The sequence below is a fragment of the Gallus gallus genome, chromosome 7 (genome assembly GCF_016699485.2).
Source record: "Gallus gallus isolate bGalGal1 chromosome 7, bGalGal1.mat.broiler.GRCg7b, whole genome shotgun sequence".
NCBI classification, from domain to species: Eukaryota; Metazoa; Chordata; class Aves; order Galliformes; family Phasianidae; genus Gallus; species Gallus gallus.
The window spans coordinates 21,344,871-21,369,798 of record NC_052538.1 but is presented as its reverse complement, the minus strand read 5'-3'; the positions used below and the strand labels follow the sequence as shown (position 1 = coordinate 21,369,798).

Genomic DNA, 24,928 nt, shown 5'->3' with positions numbered 1-24,928 from the left:
AGGGAAGTGATAAACCATATTACAATTGAGCAACTATTACAGTCATCCAACAAGAAACAGTTTAATTTTCATAAGGCTGCCTCTGAATGAGAAGCCAGATACAACAATCAGTCTAACAGGATCCCACTATGTAAGCAGTAACCCATCCATTCATCTCGTTAGAAATACATGCAACATACCAGAAACTCCTGCTGGTGTCTTTATGAATTTTCCGTTAAAATGAGCAATCACTGCTTCACATTTTTCTGTTGATTCCATCCTAGGAAAATAAAGAATAATTTACATATATTAAATGCTCAGATTTCCATATTTCTGCTTTTTTCATGCACACTTCTTGCTTTTTCTTACTTTGATCTTGCGACTTGCTTTCCCATGTTAGAGCAACAGAGAGGATGTTTGCTAAGAATATACCACTTCAGAAAGGTAAAAACTAAACGCAGTTAATATTTTATACGGTGTAAGGTCTAAGTTAATGCCACACTACAAATACAGTACTCCTATTTACTTAGAGATTAGGAAAAACACGGATAACTGCAGTGCTTTTGCTTTTTGAAGAAAGTAGATTGATACTCGTTCTTAATTGAATTCTAAGTGTACGTGATGCATACAAAGAAAGTTAATGCCATTTTTGGTAGATACTGAAGTGATTGTACAGTAAAAAGAGTAAAGAGTAGTAAAAGTAGAGAGTAAAAAAGTCAAACACAAACATGCCTGACTGCATGCCTCAAACTGCCTTTGCACCTTTTAGTTTCTATGCATCATCACAACTAAATGATGTGCCTGTCCCCAGTTTAATCATCATTACCTTCCAAAGAGGAACCAATAACAGAACAGCTGTGGTGGCTACTGAGAATCCAGCATCCTGAACAGGTTAGTGTACTCATGTTGTCAAAACTAGCCTTAATAGACTGGGTGGACTGCTGTTGAGCTACTGCTGGTCTGGGAGTGGCTCCACAGGTTGCAGCTGCATCCTTACATTGCAATGTAGATGTGTCAACTCTAACTAAATTGGACTAAATTGGAACAGATTACTGAGATGTGCAGGTAAAATGAAACTTATTTTAATAGAAGAATATATTTTGCAGCTGTCTGCAAAATGATGTTTAACATTAACAGGGGATTTTCTTTTCATCTGCTAAGTTCTTTAATGTGGATCCACAAATTATGCCCAATGACCTCAGCAGCAAAGAAGCAGTACTAAAAATGAGTTAAGCCTTGGCACCTTTTTAATTCTGATAGCTCTTCTGCACAGACCCACGCGATGTAGTCATACATGAGAACCAAAATCATCAAAATGTCAGACTAAACAGTTTTCTGTATGGTTTCAAAACCACCTCTTAGGGAATTTGCAGAAGTTCTGGATTTTTGGACCTGAACCAAAGAACTGTAATTTTTTTTCTTTCATATGAAACAAACAGTATTATTTAGTTTCAGACTTGAGTCTGATTTCATTATCCGTTATTCACCTGCTGAAATGCTCCCACAGGCAAGAAATGATGATCTTTATATTACGTTTATCTGTTACATGGACAATTTTAACTTTAATATTTTTAACTTTAATATTTATGCAACGTTTCAATACTACGTTGCAGAAGGGATAATTCTGATTAGATATGTATTAGATTATGTACATATGTATCTATAAATGACAAAAGTATAAATATATATAATACTTAATGCCTATGTACACATAAAAATACAATCTATAACACAGAATCTATTGACAAAACACTTTAAAACTCATCTTCTATAACACCCTCAATAGGACCAAGGTTTTAAATTCACACAAGTCTTTTGGACTTCTGCACAGAATTTTAAAACTCTTCTGGCTATATTGGAATAAAAGTATTCCTAAAGTACCACTGAGGACTCAAGATAGAATTAGTAGCAAGTTTAGAGAAAAAAGACTGCAAAAACGCACAAGGCCTACCAAACCGTAGCTTGAATGTTACTGGATTCTGCCCTTCACAGTACCTGCACATAGCACTCTCCTATTTTTGTTAATGGAAAATTTCAATCTGAAGTATGATTTCCATATAAGTGTTAAGCAGGACTTAACTAGAGATGGGAAAATACCAGAAATACACAGAGAAAGCTTAAATGAAAATCCCCAGAACAAATGACTGTATTAACTACAGAAAAGGCAGAGGCACACAGACAGAATATATGCAAGGTATCTGCTAATTTATGGAAAGTGTTCATTCTTGTTGATTTAGGATACATACTGAATCAAGCTGACAAATACTTTTAGGTGAAATTTAATGTAAATGAATACAAATACTTTCTTTCCTAAATGATGATAATGAACCAGACCACTCAAAGCACTGATATTCAAAAAGTGATGATGAGTGGATTTTCTCACAGGAAGAAATGAAGAAGAAGAGGGGGTGGTTTTCCCTTACAGTTTCCTGTTTGGAATTCAAGCCTCACAAGACAGACATGTCACAGCAGACGTTTCAGTGAAACACTGCATAACCCTTGCTTCAAGGATAGAGAAGAAAAGAGAAGTACAACAAGGAGGAAGTAGTAGAGATGAGCTTTTATTCTTGTCAGTCGTCTACTAAGAACAATAGATTCAAATTCAGCCGTATAAGCAAAATGAGACATAGCCACATTTTATTAAGCAAAAGATAAACAACCAAACCTCTGCTTGTATCTAGATATCCCTATTCTGGCCTTTTCAATTAACAAGAGAAAAATGCTGCCAGCATATTTAATGACACTGAAGTACCTGGCAAAGCCAACACCACGGCTTGTTCCACTCGAGTCACGCAATATCCTCGTAGAGATAACCTGCCCAAAAGGCTTAAGCATGTTCTCAAGCTCCTGCTCATCCATTGAAAGTGGCAAATTGGAAATGTATAAATTTGTTGGATCCTGTTCTTGTTGCTGAAATAAAATAAAAAACAACTGTTATTGTTCTAGCAATACGAAAGACATTTTGAGCACAAAATGTAAGAGCCATTACATATATCTACCACTAAATACTTTTACCTCTTAGACCCCTCTCTAAAGGTGATTCTCCCTAGCATTAACAATCTCCATCTTCTGTCACTGTATACTGCATTCCTAAGAGAAGCTCCCCTCCTCTTGGTATTAAATACTGCTGACAAGGACATTTTTAAGTGGAGATAAAGGTGAATAATCGACCAATTTATAGTGCATGTTACAACTTCATGTTTCAGATTCTTTTGGAATGACGAAGCAGCAAAATCAACACAAGGGTAAAATGACAAGGAAATACAAGAGTGGTGGAAAGAACTACAAAAAAAAAGAGATGTAAATTAAACACAGAAAATATTAGAATGAGAATACAAAAAAAAATAATAATAATATGAGGGAAAAAAGAGGTAATGCATTTAAAACTGGGTACGTGGCTAAAATATTTTCATAAGAATAGCCTAATATACAAAAAAGTGGGACACCGCTCTCTTCTCTCATACATGAACATGTTTGAGTTTTCGTCAAAGTTTTACATTTTGCATTGAAACAATAAAAAAGTGTTCCAAAAATGTCTCTAGAAACAGGCAAAACAACAGAGCCAGTAGATGATTAGTGCTCATATTAGATATGGGAGACAAACGTAGGCACGTCTGCAATTCTGCTAACCTTACGGCTATCTTCCTTTTGTGGTATATGTATGTAGCAAGAAATTCCATCTTAATCAAAGTAACATTTCTGTTGAAATCAATCGTTTCAAGTGCTTGTCAACAGATATTCCAGTTGTGGTTAAGGATGCATCTCTTGCATCTCTCTCGTACTGCTAATTGCTGGCTGTGCTCTGTTGCGAAACACATTCTTAATCTATGCAGATCTGTATGATTTGGCCCTTACAGTTGTGCAAAACCTTGATGTCATCATTGTGGCTTTCTGTATAGATGTAAGTCTCTGCAGCACGTATAATACTCAGAAGAACTATACTTGCATTACAATAGTGTGATATGAAACAAATGTGATTTTGTTGACATAAGCCTCAGATTATTTTTGTTCTGTGCAAGCGGGTTAAGTTACAGAGAAGTTTGAATCAAAACAAACAAACAAACAAACAAAAAACAACATAACACCTACAGGAATTAAAGCTTTTTTTGAAGCAATTATAGCTGTATGAGTGGTGATACCTTCTTGTAAAGAATAAACATCAATTAAACTGCCCTTGTATTATTAATATCTTGGTACCTTTGGTAACATATCGTATAATTTATTAGTTTTCTGTTCTGGATATGACCTCTCAGGTGGGACTGGTGTTCCCTAGGGATAAAAGGGCCAGGTGGCTCAGTCTTGGTACTTTTAGGCACAGAAACAAATTCTTACACTCCAAAAAATAATGAAAGTTAAAATAGGGAAGTAAATTTTATGCTTAAGGACTCACATTGGCTGTTTGTTTGTTTGTTTTTTTCCATCTGTATTCAGTTAGAAAGGCCTAAAGTTTTCCGAAAGGCTTTTTAAAGAAATTTCAGCATCAAAGGACCTATAAAAGGGAAATGTCCCCATTAATGTTCCCTCCTGATCTGCACACGATGCCACTGATACATGTGTGATCCCAGCCACACTGAAATCCCATGTAACTTACAGGACACCCACTTTTCCAAGTGCCTGAGCATTGTCCTAGCCAGTTCCTTTACAGTCCATTAGAGATGGCATTTAACTAGCATGTATGGTTTTCTTTTTGTTATCAAGTAGGAACAGCCCCCTCCCTTTCATCTCCCCTTCCTCCCTCTTTAGTAGTGAATCTGTACAGAAGGCATAGAAGTTTGTAGTTTAAATTATCTGCAGACATCTGATTTGTCTTTCATGTTAGAAAAATCAGCAGAAAAAGAAGGTGAGAAATGGATTCATGGGGAACCAAAACGTCACATTAATATTCATTGCTGGGCAGTGTTGGACTGTGAGGGAAAAATTTGTGTTACAAGAGCTACATCTCTGACATACATTTTACGTTTCCTCAGCTAGGAATGTCAGATGAGGAGAGCTTTCAAGTTGTTTAGAGCTTGCTTGTTACTCAGATTGTCTTGGAGAATTTGGGGTTATACCTTGAGATATGTAGGCTTACTTTCTTCTTTAATGATCGATATTAGCTTTATATACACAAGTATCCTAAAACTTCTGTAAGTAACCTGAAACAATATACAAGTTGGAAAACAGACCCTTTGAATATTTTCATCTACTTTACTAATTTTTTTTATTCTATAATAACAGAAAGCCTGAATTATATTATTAAAATGTTCTCATTAAAAAGTCGAACAAGCACTGGAAAGATGAAAAAATAAATAACACATTTTGTTTGCACTAATAAAAATACAATTTATGTGCCAAAAAAGAAAAGCTTACCTTCAAAAACAATTATTAGAGAAAGAAATCCACTCAGTTACAGAACATCAATGGAATCGGTTTTATTTGGGTAACTAGGAAGATCACATTCCTCTTACCTAGGCTCCTATTCCAGCCTGTGGGGTTACCACGTTTCTGCACTATAGACACTGCGTTAAGGATGAGAGGTCACAAATTTTCCTTGCCAAAGGGACATACGGCCTGCTGCAGTTCACTATATGACAGATCTTCCTCTACACATGCTGGGAAGCTCAATTCTTGTACCTGCCCACCTAACAGAGAGCTTCATGCCATACATCATGACACAATGTTGTCAGAACAAGAAAAAGGAATGTTAACTCTAAAAGAGTGTAAGCAACTTTAGCACTAGCTCAAATAGGAAATCCCTTTGGAATTATGGGGGTACACAGCCAGATGATGATTATGGCTAGCATTATATGTGGCAGATAAATGTATGCACATCTACAATTCTGCTAACCTTCTGGCCATTTACTTTTCATGATACATGTATGTAGCAAGAAATTCCATCATAATCAAAGAAATATTTCTGTTGAAATTGATCATTTCAAGTCTTTGTCTATTTCTGCGTTTGGTCCTTCAATGGGACCGATCACAGTGGAAAAAAAAAGTGGAAGATACTTCTAGTTATGCCCACAGCTGGTAAAGAAGGCTAACATGGGAGACGAAGGGCAAAAAGAAGTTAAACGGATCAGGCTGTCACCAAGAAACTGTGGGATAGTAGCTGAAGTTTCATTTCTCTCTAATTCTCCCAGAACAAAATAGTTAAAATGCCAGCAAACACATGCCAAAGTGCACTGAGTTTATAACTACACTGCAGATGCTTCAGCCCTGGGCAGTGGCAGCAGTTCAGTGGCAGCAAATAGATCAGAACAAATTAATTTAATCCACTTCATTTTGCTGGGAAGAAAAAAAAAAGGACTATCATTGGTACTCAAAATAGCTGGTTTACAATACTGAGATAATACCGCTGGGGTGAACATAAAGGAAGACCAAACTCCTTTCTATAATATATCTGGAATTTTATGCAGTTTGGGAGTAGAAAAGTTACACCTATTAGCATGCAAAACACCTCCTCTTCTCCATTAATTTCTCACAACATCATGCAGCTTCAGTCATCTCCATAAGATTAAGCCTTAAAACAGCTATCTGGGTAAGTGTGGGGAGACCATAAGAAGAAAGTCATTTCCTCTCCTTTAGAACACACTGGATTTCCAAGCTGACTTCCAAATCGCAACCACAACCAGGACTCCTCATCCAACTTAATCCTGTCTAACACAAAAGGCACTGTACAAACAGATGTTTGCTTTTATATAAGGATTTGGCACAGAAAATGGTTAAACAGTTAAAAATTCAGGAAGTTTGGAGAGAGACAAACTTTTTCACTCGTCCCTCTGTCTCTCTCTGGCAAACAGCAGTTTAATACATTAAGTTTTGTGACTTCCTTCCTTACTGAAATCTGTCCCACCATAACTTGGTTTATGCAGTTATTACAGTTCTGTGTTAGAAAGGAAAATTAACTCCTTCGAGATCTGACTTTCTATAATTCAGCAAATAGGTGCAATGAAATACCTGCAAAAATAAGCACCTAACTCAAACCTTGCCTATAGACAGCAGTCATTGTAAGTGCTCTCAAAGGTAGATTCTTCTGTGGTTACAGTCCTTGAAACCATATAATCAGCTTTTACCTTAGAAAATTTAAATCTCATGAAATTATTTGTACAACATTAAGAGCATGTTCAAAAAGAATTACTAAAGTCAATGGAAAGATTCATACTCAGGATAGCAAACTAAAATATAAACCAGTGAACCACTGGAATTTCTCTTTTATTCTAAATGATTTAGGAAAATTGCTTAACTTGAGTCTTCGTATCTCATGGAGGGTCTCCTCAGTTAACATGGCCTTCAGCGGGTTCTGAAAGACACTGAAAGCACTCAGCTCACTGCAGTTTATGGGCAATGTCAGGGGATTTGAGGGCCACCATGAAAGCGCACAGTGCTGAGGAAACTAGGAAGTCTTATTTTTAGCCATTTGTGTCAGCAAGTTTCTATTGGTCTTTTCTCACCAAATACCTTTAGCTGTGCCTTCAGAACTTCTCTAGCAGGATACAACAAAACAAACACTCAGAAGAGTGCTTCTTCAGCTCAGTGAACTTGTTATCCCCAGGTAGCACTTGCCGCTCTAGCTTAATAAGCTGACTGCAAGATATGCCATTTTGCATAAAAGGGATAGAAATGGTCAACTGCTAACGTTCATTTCTGTAGAAAAGTGGTGATCAGGAGTCCTACATAATGTGAAAGGTTCTGCCATCATCTGAAATAAATTAACAAAAACCTCGCTGTGCGTGTGGAATCGTTCCTAAATTGCAAGCAAGAAACTTGGCAAAACGATAAGACATCTGTTTTCTCTTGCTCTGTGTAAGGTCACAGTTAACAGATAGCCATTCAGAAACATGTGACTAGGAACTGCTCACAGCATGGAAGATCCTCTGGCTGACAGGGAAGGGATTAAATGCTCGTCTGCCTTCCTATAGAAACTACTTTAACATTTACAATTGGCCTGTGTCTCACTGAAATACGTCTGTTTCAGCCGCAGTTTTAATACTGTCTGACCACAGAATGCTAACAAGACAATTCACTGGAAAAATCACTACTACAATCTTCACTTCTTACCCAGAATTCCACAACAAATGCATAGGATTAATACGCTAGGCATTTTAATCCATTTTCATAGGCACATCTCTCTTACGAATAAGAAGTCTGGAAAGTAATGTTTAACTATAACAAACACTGTGTACAAGTCTGCAATTAATCCCTGCAACCACGTTCCCTTTTTATTACTCCTCGCAATTCTTGCTTGCACCCATTGCTCCAATGGCACCGAAGTGCCCCCTGGCAGTGCTGGATGTTGCCCACAGATGCCTCTGTTTCTAGCAGAAAGCTGGATGAGCCCACCGAGGCTCCTAACTAAATGATCATTATGGTCCTTTTCAACACAGGTCGTTCTATGATTCTAACATGGCATTCTAGCCTGGGCCGAACAAATCACAGCATTGCTTGGCACATGAGGTAAGACTTCTGTGAGCTGAATCTGTACTCAAGGGAAGTGACTGTTAACTGTCTTATTTAATGGAAATGCAATTCCCGAAATGACAGACATTTTGCAAAATTGGGCTTGCTTTCAATTTATTGTAAAATGATTTTTAAGAACATGGAATTTGCAGAAACATCCAATACACTTAAAAAGACTACCTTCTAGCTTTGTATTGTAGCTAACTGAAATTCAGGTACAGAAACGGGGAGAAACTGATCGTATTTACTTAAGACACCCTATAACCATAGGATTTAAGACTATTGCCTACAGAAGGTACCACAAACTAGGTAAAAACAAAACTCCTCTTACAAAAGAGTTGCTAAAAACTGCTGTAGAAATCTGCTTGAGTTATCTCCTGTTTGCCTGTCATCTGTTCTTTGGCAGTCAGAAACCCAGATGCAGAATAAAGACTGCTGCAATATGCCCACCTTTGCTAGTTGGATTAAGTGTACAAGATACCATGGTAACCTAAATTTATTTTCTTACTTGGCAGGAACAAAACCTGATTTAATTCTCCAGAAGGTTGCCACAGTGAAGACAAGTACAAAAAGTAATACATTATTAAAAGTCAAAAAAGTTGGCTGTTTCTCATTCTTGCTAACTCAACACTATTTTCCTCATCAGTGATGTGAAAGACTATCCTTAACGCATTATGTTTAATAGCTGCAGAACAGCCTTGACTTCTGTTCGAGAGATGAGGACAAGTGACTAAGCAGGCCTTTTCTTCCTCAAAAAACATCACTGCTATGCAATTCACACTTTATTTAGTGTGACAGTTCAACTTTTCCAAGCATCTTTGGAAAAAAAGGGCATCTGAAGTTAGAATACAAAAATGTTCTTGCATTAGATTTAACAGGAAGCAAAGATGTAGCTATTGAGGAGCACTTCACAGTTCTGCCTTTCAACCATTAGTAAAGAATATAAAGGTGACAAGTTTGTGTCACCTCTGAGTTCTGGTGTACCAGCATGAAATCAGACAAAGGGCAAACATTTATAGCACACTAAAAACACTTCTACATTTAAGAGAAAATCTGGTGCATTGTTTTGAGGGTCAAGAGACCTCTCCAGAAAATACGAACAGTTTCTCAAGACTGGTGGAATAGTCAGTATATGCTAGTAAAACTTATTCTGCATTGTTACCATTGGGCACCTTCTAACACAGCTTGACTAAGTAAATGCTCTGAAGGTGTGCCTATTTTTTGTGCATGCCTGCAATAAGGGAAATGATTTGTTAATGTGAAATCTAATGCAATAAGCATGAGCATACTTACTTGTTCTAGTGGAAGGAAGGAAGTAAAAACTTTAAGGAAGAAATTACAAAATTTTGCATCTGAAGCCTTAACTCCTAATAATGTGCGACTGTAGGGAAATCTTTCAATGGATAAACAATGACTCTTCCCCTAAAAATGCACTTTAGTAAATGGAACAACAATCCTTGGTTCAAATTAACAAATGTGATTGTCCTCAGAAATCCTCCAAGTCTATGTACTACTTACATGAATTCTGTTAGAAGTGACACAAATTAACCAAAAATAAGTTTGTGCTTCTGTAGGGAAAAACAGGGAAAAGGAAAAGGAACAAAAAAATGGAAAATACAAACTGGAAAAGATGGAATATCACTCTAACAGCATAGCAAAGTTGTACACGGAGAAGCACTAAAAATCTCACAAACACAGAAAGAGAATAGAGGAGGGCAGGAAAGAAGATGACGTCTCTGAGAAAATCTAGGGTAACAGTCTCATTAAGTCTATAGAAATTGTATTGGATTCAGATGGTTACATTATGTTGAATGGAGGAGATCCCACTAACATTTAGGACCAGGCTGAAATACGTTTGCAAGAGCACTGGACTGCATGCTAATGGTTCCAGTGATATTCAAAAAGTATGACAAAATCTCTGCCAAAAGGAGTAACTCCATATGTGACACAAATTTAATAGCTATAAGCCTTTCACTATATTATCTCAGGAATCAATATACCCACCCTGAGCTAGACAATATGCCTATGCAAGTCTAACTGTCATGCCAAGAAGTATGTTATATATCACTCAATGAGCTATGAGCTGCCACAGCCAAGCTGCTATTCTAGCTAGCTCGTAATATCTCTTTGATGTCATCAGCATGATACAGATATTCTCATCTGGCTTTATCTAGGCTGCAAACACAATCATATTCTTGAATTAACTTTGCTAGACACAAAGATGTCAAAATCTATGCTTTTTATAAAACTTTTTTATTCCTTTTTTTTTTTTTTTTTTTTTTTTTTTTTTTACCCTTTACATTTACATTCTGGTTTACTTAAGAAAAAGAAAAACTGAATTCAATTTTCCTGATAAGAGAGTCACTTTTCCAACCATCTGAAACACTTTTCTATCTCTAAAACACTCCTTAAAAGTTCTCAGATTTTAAAGCCTCCATTCAAAATGCCAACATACCAATACGCCAAGTAGATTTTCTACGTGCACCTACCTTCCTACACCATATCATTTGCTATCTGCTCTGAGTGGCGTATAATGCTACAATTATTTCACTGATTTTACCTTTGGATTGGGGAGGGGAGAAAAAACTCTCAAATAATAAGCATTCACCCTTATAGCAACCATAACAACTTCTCTAACACAGATCAGTAGTGTTTATGATACTGTTTGTACTGATCCTAGTGAAACAAGTATTTGGGGTGGGAGTTTATTTGGGAAAAAACTCAAGGCACAACGAAATCTTAGTTGAGTAAACCTTACAGAAGCAGTATTTCAAGTATATCCTGGGCTATATATTTTCGTAGCTCTCTCTCAAACTTATAAAATCCTGGGATTCAGTCAAACATTTCCAAGCATCCTCACTAGTTTTCAATACATGGCTTGTTAATCTAATGGTCTCATTTTAAAATACCATACAGAATTTTCTTCTAAGCAGTATTGTATTCAAGTCAGCATGTGCCCAAACTCCATATCCTTTGGATTTACAGAATGCAAACAACTACAAAGGCTTTTAACAAAAATAATTATAATCTTTTCCCTTCATCATTCTTTAGTAACAGGAGATTGCTGAACAAACCTTAGGACCCATTTTTTCATCAATTCATCAAAGTGAAGGTACTCAGAAGCACAGTTTTAATAAAAGAAAAAAACATAACTACAAAAATGGGGAGAACTGTTCGATGCTACTACTAATGTTATTTAAGAAAGCATGGCTCTGAACAATCATAATTTTTGAACTTATTACTGGTTTATTATTGAAGCCCTCCTTGAGGAGTAAAAACAATAAACTAATAAAAGAAGCTTCAAGAAGAAATTAAAATGAACCAAAATAAACCAAAACTGATTCTCAGTCCGTTTCTAGCTAGCTTAGAAATAACAGTACTTTTGCAAGACATGCATCTGCTCCTCCATACGTCATCTCTAAAGTAGGAGACAAGCCACTGTTTCTGAACTGTGTCCTGAAACAAGCTGCCTACCACTACTGCTCACATCATCTCTTCACCCCCTTCCACAGGTGCTGCTACACACTGGAAAAGAAATCAGTAAGACCAAATGCTGTAAATGCACCAATGAAAACGAGGAAAAGGGGAATTGCTCATCACCTCCATTTTACTTTTCAGTCAAAATGCTACTCTATCCCCCCTGGTACCGCAAAAACATCTTCTGTAAGCTCTCAGCAGAATTGCCTGACCAAGAGGAATTTCAATTTCAGCTGTCACCAGAAGATACAGTTAACCAGCACACAGCAAAAAAAAAAACTTCCCCAGTTGCTTATGTCTGATTGTCTTAGTAAAGTTTTCCAAATCCAGATCTCTGAAAGGGCAGAATAATAGAAGACATAATGTTTCTTGAGCAACGCTCTAACACTCGGTTCCTTACTTGGCACTATCATCATGACATCTCAGAACGTGGCCAGTTCCCCACAATGACCCTCATCTCAGGATATGGTTTGAAGTTGCATCTCAGGCCCCAAGCCCTCCAAGTCTGCTCAGCAGTAGCCAAAAGTCAGATCAGATTGGAAGCAGACAGCAGAGTACAGCATGAGCTTACCCAGAGCATAGAAAAAGTTCAGAGTCAATATTTGAATTATCTCTACAAAGCAAACAACAGAAGTTTTGATAAGTACAATCCAGACAGTTTCTACTAAACTGGGATTTGTAGATGACCTTGTTGAAAAGAAAAACTTTTTAATTTATCTGTATATAGTTACAGTATGACACTGCAAAAAGGGATTCATAGCAGTCTGATTCAGGCTTCAACAGCAATTTTTTTCCTTCCATTTCATCTGCGATCCAAGAGAAAGATGTGAAAATCTAGGTAGGAGTAGTGCTACTGATGGCCATGTGTACAGTGTAGCAATGCTTTCCCAAACAGGCACACACCTCTTTGTAACTGAAGCAGCTGCACAGGTCAGTAAGGAAATCCATCAGCACACAGTTGGCAAAATGTTCTCCAGATCTTTCAGTCTGACATTCAGGCTAATGCCAGATTAAACAGTTTCACTGCAACATGATCGCTTTATAGTACTGGCTTTGTAGTGTGCAATTGGGTAATATCAAATACACAACCACAAGTAAACTTTTATACGGTGCCATGCATATGAAGAGTCTGATCTTGGATGATGACTCAGTGATTCTCTGTTTGGCACATCCAAGTGGAGGTATGATTTTTCAGACCAAAGGAGAGCAGCACTGTCTGTCCACCCCACCCCAGCCAAAATTTCAATGACTCAAAAGAGACAGACAACAAATCAAAGCACTCAAACTCTCCATCACTTACGACTGTTTGTTGCAGCACTATTTATTGTTGCTTTTCTTCATTTCTTTTTTCTCTCTTTTTTCTAAATTTATAATTCAGTCACTCTTACCATGCTAAAAAGGAGATGAACAAGTTTCACACTGATGCCAACTTTTTAGTTATAGATTTCCCACAGGTCAGCAGGATTGACAGACTCAAAGTGTCAGAAAATCAATCAAAATGGTCAAGTATTATGACACACGCTTTTTCATTAACACTAACAGAAAGAAATATTAGCAATTTTGCAACCAACTAGCAGAGGAAACAATTCAAAAAATATATATGGAAAAAACTAGGAAACTATTCATTAGATTACCATAGAGAATAATTAAAGCTTCACCTACTCAAGTCAAGCAGACAATTAGATCAGCTAAAATTCTTTCTTAGCAAAATGAATTTACTTGTACTTTCTTTTCTCTCCTCCTACCTACATACTGTATTTGTAAGATGGCAGACAGAGACGTTGAAAAATCTAGTATATATTTTGAAGTGATTACCTAAAAACTAACAAATAATTAAAAATTATTTATTAAACATAGGCAAAATACTATAAAAAGAAAAAGGTCTGGTATTTTTCGGTAAGCATGTATGTTTGTATCATGGCTGCAGTGAAATATGCATTAAGTATGAAACATATGGTTTCCATTTTGTAGTCCTGGAACCCATCCAAAGACATTTTATGTTGTTAGCTTAACTGTTCTCCTCAGCTGAGAAGCTGTGGAAAATATCTCATCCGAAAAAAATCTGCACCTAATGGATAACTACAAAAGATTTGCTAGATCTGCTATGGACTATTAAGTTAAGAAAGGCTCTGAGTTTACTGTTTAATTACTGGAACATTTTTGTTTAATTAGAATATAATTTTAAACTCTAAAGAATCTTCTTTAAGAGGTACCACAAATTACATGAACAGATCATGTTGGAAATATTTTCTTAATTGAATAAATTCGTAGTGGTGGCTATAGCATTATGTTGGAAACTGGCCATCTGACCTAAGACCACCATACGACAAAGCCATTATTAATGTACCATCTCCCTGATTTGATAGATTTACAAAGCTTATCCTGTGAAGATAGAGCTCTGCGCTGAAGACCATGTTAAGTAATAACTCAATACAGAGACCAGAGATCAGTAAAAATAAGAAAAAGATCATATTTCTTTAATTTTAGTAATACTTGATTTTGCCCTGATGCAGAATAGGTTGTCAAAGAGTTGGCTAGGAATATCAAGCAATTCCTAGCACAGATTTATATTTTACTTCTATTAATGCAAAATACATTAAAAATGCTGAAAACAAAGTCCCAAGGTTAAATTTTGCTATGTTGTACTTAAAAATTCATCCCCAAATTGCAAGGCTGTTCACCTCAGTAACAGCAATTAGACAATGTACATAATCTCTCACACCTGTCTGCAGGAAGCTGCTGTAGCCAGCCAATTTGTCCAGAAATTAGCATGATGAATGTAAACCATTAAGCATTCTGTAGTTCTTATTCCTAATAATAATAATAATATTCCTAATCTTTCTTTTCATTAAGCCAATGGAAAGGCAGTATAAATTAAAATAAAGTGGTGATAAATCCAACCAAACACATTTGGGAGTTTACCAGACTCTTTGTTCTTTATTTTGTTAGTTGAGCTGACTTGGGATATGCCAGTTGAAAGTCCCATTTTGTTATCTTGTGGCTTGAGAACTGTGTTCTCTATAAAGGTCTTGCAACCTGAGAATTCACACTGCCAATGCTCTGCTAAGGTATAAGCTTGTTCTTCTTCAGAAACCACTGCAAGAGTTACCCAGTTAATTTAACTCACCTTTGCCATTTGTGCCTGGACTCCACTAGCCTTTAGAGCAGAAACTGCCTTCTGAGCAGCTGCTGGGCTGTCGAAGTCAACAAAACCATAACCTGAAATATAAAACACTCTGGTTTCTCTTCAGATTGCATATTTCATCAACAAGGTAGTAATCAGCTTTTAATCAAAGAGTTCGTATGCTATGAGCACAGTTACTTAATACAATTTCTTCGTTGGTTCTTCGTGTAGTTCCCAGAAAAAAAAAAACCTACCCAAGTCCTTCCATCTTGTGATGACGTAGACCTACTGTAGTGGAACAAATCAATTTCCATGCTCACTAATTATCAGGATTTTGTCCAAATCTAATAGTATGGTGCTTTGTTTTGTGTTATCTGGTACATAACCAGGAAGAGCAAATGTGACATCATAAATTTATTTCATGGAGTTCACCAACAAAAGCATAATCTGTTAATTTTTCTGAACTAAATTCTTAGTCTGGTTTGAATAAGTGACCAATAAGCCTTTAAGTTACAGGTCAGTTACTCAGAACTGGGAGAGTAGGTTAGTTTAAAAGATGCATATCTACTGCACCATAATCCAGTTACCTCATTGTACATACATAAAGGACAGTTAAAATAGAAAGCAAGTGAAAACACATCTTCAGTGAAATCAAATGAGTTTTTCCTATTGTTACTAAAAACAGAACATAAATAAAACATTTTTTTCTATGTCACATGATAGAAGATTTCAATGTTAATATAAAACTGAAGTTAATTATAGCAATTTCCATATATATGCAACATTTTTTTTCTTATTCTGAACAACAATATACAGTTAATAGATTCCAACACATTTGGACAGCAATATGCCTTGGTGACTACAGACTAGGATTTTTAATCCCAAAAAGATTATCAAAGTTTGGAAGCTACTTCCCTTATTGGAAGCGTCGTTCTGTATTTTTCAGCCCCCCTCCTTCCCACCAGTGAACCAGTGAAATATTAAAAAATCCCTCTCCAATGTCTACACTGGGATAAAAACAAAAACCAAAGAACTGTAGAGGAGTAGAAAATTCAATCATTTCTTCAGATGATAGCAGCGTCCTCTTACAATATGTCTATACTGAGGACAAAAAGGTTGTGCAAAGATACTACTGAGCCAGCTTTAAAGTCCTTAACTTGGGAAAAACAACTAGAGCAGCCTTGTACATCAGAGCAAGCTTATTTAACCTGCCAAGAAGCTGAAGAAAGAAGCATATTGTTCTGTGTAACATGTGGTGTTGTGGACTGTTAAATTTTGACATGAAACAGAGTGAATTAGCTCATATCAAATTTTGGACTGCCAAAGCAGAACTAGTTTTCCATACCCGTGCTAGCATAGGTTATCACTACCACCACACTGCAGGGTGCAATATAGATGGAGTTACATACTGATACCAAGCATGCCATCAGAGCTGGCTTTGCCATCTTTTCGATGATACGTAAACTCAATTGCTCATTGCTCCAGTTAGTTTAAATGCCATGGTATGCTTTTTTGGCAAGAGCCAGGGATGCTGTCAATCTCTTGATTAAATTCCAGTTACATCTCTGCATTCTGCCTACTCATATTCCCACTGCAACTCTGAAGACATGGAGTGAGCTTCCTCATAGCTTCAGCTTGCCATACATTGTTACAACAGACAGTTAGTTACTGCTTCTCACTGCTGAGATTTCAAATCTGTATTGGAAAAGTCAGCTAAAACCTCTTAAAATATTAATGTGAGAATTTCTGTGTTTAAATCTTTGAAGAGTCAGGATCAGAAGCAGTATTGCTGGCAGAGCTCCTGAAGTCTTCAGGAGCCGGGGGAACGGGCAGACTAAATCAGTTAGCTGCTGTCATTGGTAACAATGGACAGAAATAACTGAAAAGGGCATCCACTATTTCCTAGTCACAATGTGCACGGATGATATCTGCATATGAGCTGAGGAAAAAAAAAATTAGAAATTTTGGTTTCTGCACTGTCAGTCCCCCATTAACAGCTTAAGATGGGGACTCAGGTAGCTAAGTATAGGAGCTACGCCACTGCACTGTTTCCAATTCTTCCACAAAAAACAAGACTTGATTAATGATAAATTCTTTTCTCCTGCCTCTACCTATCAGCTTTATGCTCTTTCATGAGCTTTACGCCCATTAACATTGCTAAATCATCTGACTCAATTCTTCAATTTGCTTAGAAATTATCTTCTTAGTTGTAAAAAAAAATAATAAAAAAAAAGCCTGCAATCTGATATTTCAGTGTCTGCTGCCACACCTCCCACCATGCACACTGCTGGGATATGAGATTACATCTCACTGTAATTGCAGCGAGTGCTGCAGAACGCTGAACGGACATACCCAGCTTATCTAAAGGAGGTTTTGTATTTTTTCCAGCTGCAATTACTTAGGTGAAAATGAACCCCCTCTTTGCTCCCAACACATTGACTAGCATATAGCTAAACATAATTACACTACTGGAACGTGTAATTAACTGCTGCTTTAAACTGTGCAAATTAGCGGAGCTGATTTCCACAATATATAATTTTTTCAGATGCGTAGTACAATCGAATGGTCTGCTGTAAGCTTCCCTGGTTTCTCCAGGCCAGAGGAGAAAAGCTGCTTTTAACTCCATTTTTGTGTTTCAAACAGAGGCTGAGTGGCAGCCAGCAGTGTGCGTGTCCCCTTCACCCAGTGCTGGCTGCACCACTGACACGGGAGGGCTGCCAGCTCCATTGGAAACAAATGTACTGAGCAGGCTGACCACAGGCAACAATAAGCCTGCTTTATGAGCATGACTGGAGAAAGGAAATCAAAAGCACTTAAAATACAACATTGGTTTATTTTATAAAATCAGTTAATTAGTCAATTATTAAATAGTCAATTTTATAAAATCAATTGATTAACCAGGTGAATGTAATATAAAAGCAAACATACCTTTGCACTTGTTTGTTGTCTTATCCAAAATAGCCTTTGTGGATACAATTTTCCCATACCTAGAAAGTATTATACATATGTAAAGAAACATGTAAGGAAGAAAAAAACAACATTCTATTACAGCAGACATCCCATTCACATTGTTTTACTGTGCTATCTTCAGTAAGTTGCAATAGTATATAAACTGTATATTTATTTAATGAAAACTCATATGTAGACACAAGCAACAAAAATGATCAACTATTTCAAGTGTGATCATGCTCTCCTCTCGTAGAATCATAGCATACACTGGGTTAGAAGGGACCTTAAAAATCATCCAGTCCCAACCCCCTGCCATGGGCTGCCAGACTGGGCTGCCCAGGGCCCATTCGACCTGGCCTTGAGCACCTCCAGGGATGGGCAACTCTCCCCAAGTTCCCAGTAGCACAGCAGAATCATAAAACAAGCCAGAGAAAAGGTGCTCTAAACAAAACATACTATCCTGGTAAAATCCAGGTAGGCACAAGAAAACATATTTTAGGGATAAGCTCTCCCAGTTGGTATATGTACCAAATAAAGCAGGCAAGAAACAGCCTCGTCAGTGCTAGTCTTGATAATAAGGTTCAAAATATATATATATATATCTTTTTTTTTTTTTTTTTTTTTTTTTTTTTTAATTACTGATTCAAACCCAAACCAATGAAACCTCTTTTCTGGGAAACTGATATGTATCAATCAGATTTCTAAAAGCTGACCAACAGAGCTAATGAAGATTTTTCTGTATGTTTAAAATGGAAAATTGAAATGTAAACAATTTCAACTGAAAGCCAAACATCCATCAGGAAAGTTTGAATTTTCTTTTTGTAAAGAAAAAGGCATTTGTTGCCTGTTTGCATCTTTTCAATAGCTTGGCGGCTCAGGCACCAATCTGCTACGCAGCCCAAAGGTGAGCATCCAGAGAACTATGACAAAATTAAGTAAACAGACAGAAATCTCAGCTACGGGAATGACTGCTGATTCTGAAGCGCCCTGCAAAGTTTGCCACTAATAGCTCTTTTGGCTCTGACTTTGGGTAGAACTTGTTGCATTTGGTGAAAACTTGCATTGGAAATCAAATCCCATTTTTGATTAAAAAATAAAAAATAAAAAAGCGGCTCCACAGGCACAGAGACACTCATTGCAGAGCAAAGCAGCAGCTGAATCAGAAAGTGAACAGTGGTTCCCAATTTCCTTACCACAAGCTCCTCTGTTTGCTTTTGAACTACATTTGACACAATCCCATTAGTATATACGAGAGGAACGATGAAACATGACTTTGTTTTCACATGAGAAAACACAAGGTAACGTTACATCAGTAGGTATACCTGAGCACTGTGTGCCAAAAGGTTCTCTATCACTGTACAAGAACCAAAAATGAACTGAAAAGTATTAGAAATGTTATCAGCAGAAGAAAGTGGAATTTGGGGAAGAATGAAGTTTCGCCAGCTCACTTGCTAAATATAAATCCATCAGAGTGGCAGTTACCGAGTAGCCTTTCCAAAAGACATTATTTCAGAAGATGACTGATGGAACTTCTGCATAAGTTGTATTAGTCCTAAAAGTTCTTCAAATTACGCAAGGAGTCCCATAAATAAAGTTATGCTGAGATACATAAAAGTGCACAGATAGCTGCTACTTGTAAAGTTATACTTATTTAAGGGTGAAGCCTATCTACAAAGTGCTTTCCTCCTACAGAACAATTACGTATATTCTTCAGTCTTCATGACCGGTTTCAGGCCAGTGAGTTACTGTATGACTTCCATTGGCTGTAGTGGAGTAAATCTGTGGCACTACCCACTAGGCATTAGTGTCCTTACTGTATTCGGAACTGTGAACATCTACAATGACAGAACACAGAACTATCCATCTATAGCCTAAAAATGTATGAGTCTATGAAAAACTGTATATGCTTTCATATACCACGCTAGAAGCTGTAGTAAAGTAACAGAAATTTTGCCTAATAACTGTAGCACATATTTCCTTATTAGTAGCAGTTATTTTCCAAATGAGTCATTCCACATGAGAGCTTTATACTCGGTGAGTTCAAATTTCTGAACTTTTCCTGTGAGCACAGAATAAATGTACGCACTGTAAACACAAGAGAGGCAAACTGTTCAGGAAGAGGGATCTTCAATATCTACTAAATTCTTGTGTCCCAGCACTAGATCTGATGCCAGCATTCTCCAAGTCCTACCAGCTTTCCCACTGTCTTAATGTGAAAAGTTACAAAACCTTTGAGGAAAACATACGTGCAAACAATAAACAAAATGAAGGGTGATCTCATCTCTGCTAATGTTTCAGGTCTTGAAAGCATAGAAAGTGGCGGTGAAGAATACAATATTCAGTATCTGTGTAAATAAAACTTCTGTAGTTCTCAACCAATTTGGTGACTAAAGGGAATTGGGCTGGCTTTGGACAGCGCTGGCCCAGATACCGATGCTCACTAGCCAACAGCACCTAAACATGTGTCTGCATGTCTGTTCCTTACACCCATCCCTGCCTTCCAATGTACAAGACCACTGGTGATCTAATTCACTGGCCTAGATAGTACAGCTCTTGCAGAGAACCAGCTGCCATGGAAGGCAGCCAAGAAATGTCAGCAGTGTGAGTCTGGGAATGCATCAGAGAAGCGATGTAACAATGGCACCCATCACCAGGGTTTTCCCTGTGATGTTCCCAGTAAATACTCCTTCCAGGTGATAGCTCTCCACACCTCATGAAGCACAGAAATGCAGTTTGCTCCACCTGAGCCTGACCTGAGGAGAACACCCTTTCCTTGCTTCCAACATGTGGTCTGATAACAGGGGAAATTACTCTTTACAGTTCCTCATAATTGCTTCCTTCAAACGATGACTATCGTGAACATCTACTTCCTTCCTCCTAAATTCTGCAATCCTAATATTAGTGCAACTGCAATTGAGATCTACCAGAAATTAATGATCTACAGAACGCATTGAAGTCATGCTCTAAACTAATATATATTGCCTGCTTACAAATAAAGAATATACAAGCAAGAAGAGTTACATTAAAAAGGTGTCTATGATGTTAAGAGATCTTGCCACTCCCCTCAGACCTGAAGCACATCCAGCTGTCTTAGGCACTCCACTGGTGCTGCTGCTCTGCTGCTCCAGAGCCCTCCTGCATGCTTGATGAGACTTGCCGCTGAAGGCAGGGCAACAAAGCAACAACAGCAACAAAGTTTTGGAGACAGAAAGATGTCTTAAGCTTTGCACCTCTTTTCTCATTTTCTTAGGTACTGCACTTGTACTAGCATCAATCAATGTATTAAGGAAGATAGGACCCAGGTAAAAGTCAGGCAAATAATTGCCAGGGTGAATTGATTATGAGATTAAAGGGGCTATGTTCAGTTACAAGCTATATACTGATGTGTCGCTATCTATCGTACAGAAGATCATGACAAATGTGTATTTGGATAGGAGACCAAGGGCAGACTTGTCTGAAAGCCAAATTAGGGAGACATGAAGTATTGCTACTTAACAGGACAATGTTCACCTCTGCTTATTACAAACTCTATGCAGAAATGAAAGGATAAGTCCACCAGCTCATATGCACTACCATTTTCTGCCAGGCAACGTGAACCTCAAAATATCACAACATACCTTTGACTTAGATACTTCTAAAGCGGAAAGCTTGAAGCAAAAAATCTATACGTACTTTTTAAAAATCTCATTGTTCAGTAACATGATCAAAGGCAGTACAAGTAACAAGATCTATTACATATAGCTAGGAATACTTTACGGATACTTAAAACATCTCTGAAGTATAATTTTGGCAACCTCAATGATGGAGAATGAAAGAAAAGTCTCTTTAAAAAACTGTACACCGATCAAACTGAACGAGTGTTTATTTTTCTCCCTTTGTACATTTGCTAGCACAGTGAATGCGCTTGTGACATGAGGGCAAAAAGGTGCCGTGAGGAGCATGGCAAGAAATGGGAACAAAGCAGCTTGAAGGCTCTGCCACAAGTGCTACTTCGAGTGTTGAAATAACTTATCTGTGTGTGCATTAGGGAAGGTACAGTAAGAACAGGCTGTGAAAAGCTAGACAGGGATTGTCTGGAATTGTTTAAATCTTTGTCTACAGCTTAACACACCTCATTCCACCAAGCTCAGTATTTCCCTTTACAGTATTTTCCAACTGTGAACGTTTTTCTACCACCTGGCTTTGACTCGGACCCTAACATGCCAAAAGAATCTCTGCTCTTCAGGAAAGCCCTTGCCATTTAGAGCTGTTTAGCTCCTCCAACCCATGATGAAGATGGGCTATGTGCTCTCTCTCTTTGTAGAAGCCCAGTTCTGGTGTAGAAAGAGCATTCCTAGAGATACTGCTGTTCTCCCCTGTGTTACTATAGCACTGTCAGAAGGCCTCTGCAATGCAGAAACAATGCTGCAAAGCTTTTATGTTTATTTTAAATTGTATTTTAGATCTTAGCATCTTATCACTGCCTCTCACAGAATGCTCTTTATTTTTAAGAGTCAGAATCAGGTGATAAAGCCAGGCACATATTTCATAACATATAAGTGGCTCTGAGTACATGAACTCACTATAAAGTGGAATTGAAAAAGGAATGAAGACCTGGCTCAGCACAAAGATTTTGGTGAGCAGCCAATGTCCTCACCAGGTGACCCAGAGACATGAGAGAGCCAACAGGGCCACATGGGAAGGCAGATAACTTAATGCTAAAATACATTGCAGCTGCTGCACGCATCTGCATCAAAATAAGCCCTACTTTAGCAACTAGACCAAACAAACAGGTAAAGCAAATGGGAGAAATACTTGTAAAGAAATTGCTGCATACTAATTGTAATACAAAAAGATGCATACACTCAAAATGTAATACATTTTTTCTTGAAACTAAATATTATCCTTCTGTGTGACCCAAATACATACAAGCAACAAATACCAATTTCTCCAAATCAGTCAACTTTAAGCAAGCATCCTCACCTTCCCAAACCCAGACTATTTTTAATAGCAAAAATTAAAAAAAAAAAAAAACATAAAACTAAGGACCTTCATAGACAAGTCTGTATCATGTTCTGTACCATTCCTTGTAGTATACGTGGAAGCCCAGCCAGTTCATTTTCACTGAGATCTAGAGAAGAGAAACCTGAGCAGTCTATGGGAAAGCCTTACTTATGCTGCAGTTCTCAGCCTCTCTGCTCCAGGTGGTATCAAGAAAACAAATTCCCCATAACTGAGAAAAGAGTCACGGGAGTTGCCAGCAAGAGCTAACTTGGTGCAGCTGGCTCCCATACCTCACTGCTCTTCCAATGTTCAGGGCATTTCCAAGCCAACATAACAGCCATGGGAACATAATCAGCCCCAGCAATCTTTCCTGCTGGATCCAAAAAACATGCTCAGAGCAGTGTCTGAGTACAAAAGGTTATATCTGGCTCCCATACCTCCATTTCTGTTGCACCTTGGAAAAGTGGTGCACCGAACCTCATGCTCTTTCTTCTTTTTAGGCTCAGAAGACAAGCACTTTGGGTTGGCTGGTTTTCTTGTTTGTTTGTTTTTCCATACAAAATCTTTTATTTTCCAATAAAGGGAATTCCAGAAAACAAATGTGTAAACAATAGTCTTTGTGACAGTCTACTACAATCCTACTATTTAATTATGGGTGTTCTGTTACTAGAAGTTGATAAAGAAGCTTATTCCATTCAGAAGAATACTGAGTTTGAAGAACAGAACTGTAGGCTGCACAATCTATAGCCATATGGTTTTCATTTTTAAGTTCTTCACCACATTTATGCCCCAGTGTAGAAGGTGAGATCAGAGGAACATTTTGTTCATGTTTTGTTTTCTGCTGTTGGAGGACACATTGCTCTTTAACATACTCTTTGGAACCACTCACTTGCTGTATTGTTCATTCCAGACCTAAACATTCGCTCAACAGATTATAATGAGTACCTACCCCTGAAAGTTGGATCAGCCATTTCTAGTGCGTAAATTAACATTACAAAAAAAAAAAAAACCTATGTTTATACTTTTCTTACCTTCACTTGAACAGTTAATAGGTATGAATGATGTAGCTCAGTACAAGTTATCCTTCAATACTGTTCTACATTTGCCTAATTTGTCTGATTCATAAAGAACTCCTATAGCAGCTTCAGATATTGAAGCATTGGGTTAATCAACTCAGCTATACGTGCCCTGATTAAGGCATCAGAACATAAATCTCATGATGCACAAAACAGAACATCCTAAACTAAACTAAAGCTAAAGCTTTGCTTTGGTGACATTTCTATTGAATGGTCATGTGGTTTTGACAACAACAGTTCCCTTCTTTCTTAGTACTTATCCCTTTGACTCTCCAGTACTTCAGAGAGAAAGCTGGCAGGTTCAAAATATCCAAATATCTCCCCACTGTTGTTTTGATTGTTTTACTCAGGAAATAAATAATAGCTAACCAAGCAGATTAGAATTTATTGTGATGGAAACCAACTACTGTTTTGTTCCACTCTGAAAATTTCTAAAATAACAGTTTGTCTACTCATGAAAAGAAAAATATATATACACTTGTTTTAAATATATAAATATACAATATTTACGTACATACAATTCCAGATTTCACTACATAAATAAAAGTGGCAAAAGCAGATGCAAAATGAGATATGCTATCAAATTTTGCAGTTACCCATCCTTAGAAGAGCAGATGCTTAGCATAAAGGACACACACAATTCTTATCAGCATGGTATGAACAGATGCCTTCTTAGTTTCTTGGACAATATTCATTGTAACAGATAAAAAGCAGTATTTTATGAATAGGTTTTATAGTGTTCTGGCTCAACACAACTGTATCTATTTCTTATACTGAAAAGGAACCAGGATTTCAAAACTGTAATGAATAGTAAAGTGACACACAGGAAGAAGATTTTTGAGATCATTTTTCAGCGACCCATTTTGTTTTTCTTAAGAGGAGTTATTTCCTGGTTTAGCAG

General features: G+C 37.3%; 1 protein-coding gene across 8 annotated transcripts in view; it reads right to left on the bottom strand.

Annotated features, from left to right (window-relative positions):
* RBMS1 (RNA binding motif single stranded interacting protein 1) overlaps positions 1 to 24,928 on the bottom strand; it is a 344,109-nt gene that overhangs the window by 19,894 nt on the left and 299,287 nt on the right. For all 8 annotated transcript variants that reach the window (XM_040703336.2, NM_205024.2, XM_015289627.4 and 5 more), the window contains 4 exons: positions 17,948 to 18,006; positions 15,023 to 15,114; positions 2,732 to 2,889; positions 180 to 259 (listed from right to left, as the gene is read on the bottom strand). In XM_040703336.2, the coding sequence (XP_040559270.1) occupies positions 180 to 259; positions 2,732 to 2,889; positions 15,023 to 15,114; positions 17,948 to 18,006 (389 nt within the window). The remainder of the gene's footprint in view (positions 1 to 179; positions 260 to 2,731; positions 2,890 to 15,022; positions 15,115 to 17,947; positions 18,007 to 24,928) is intronic.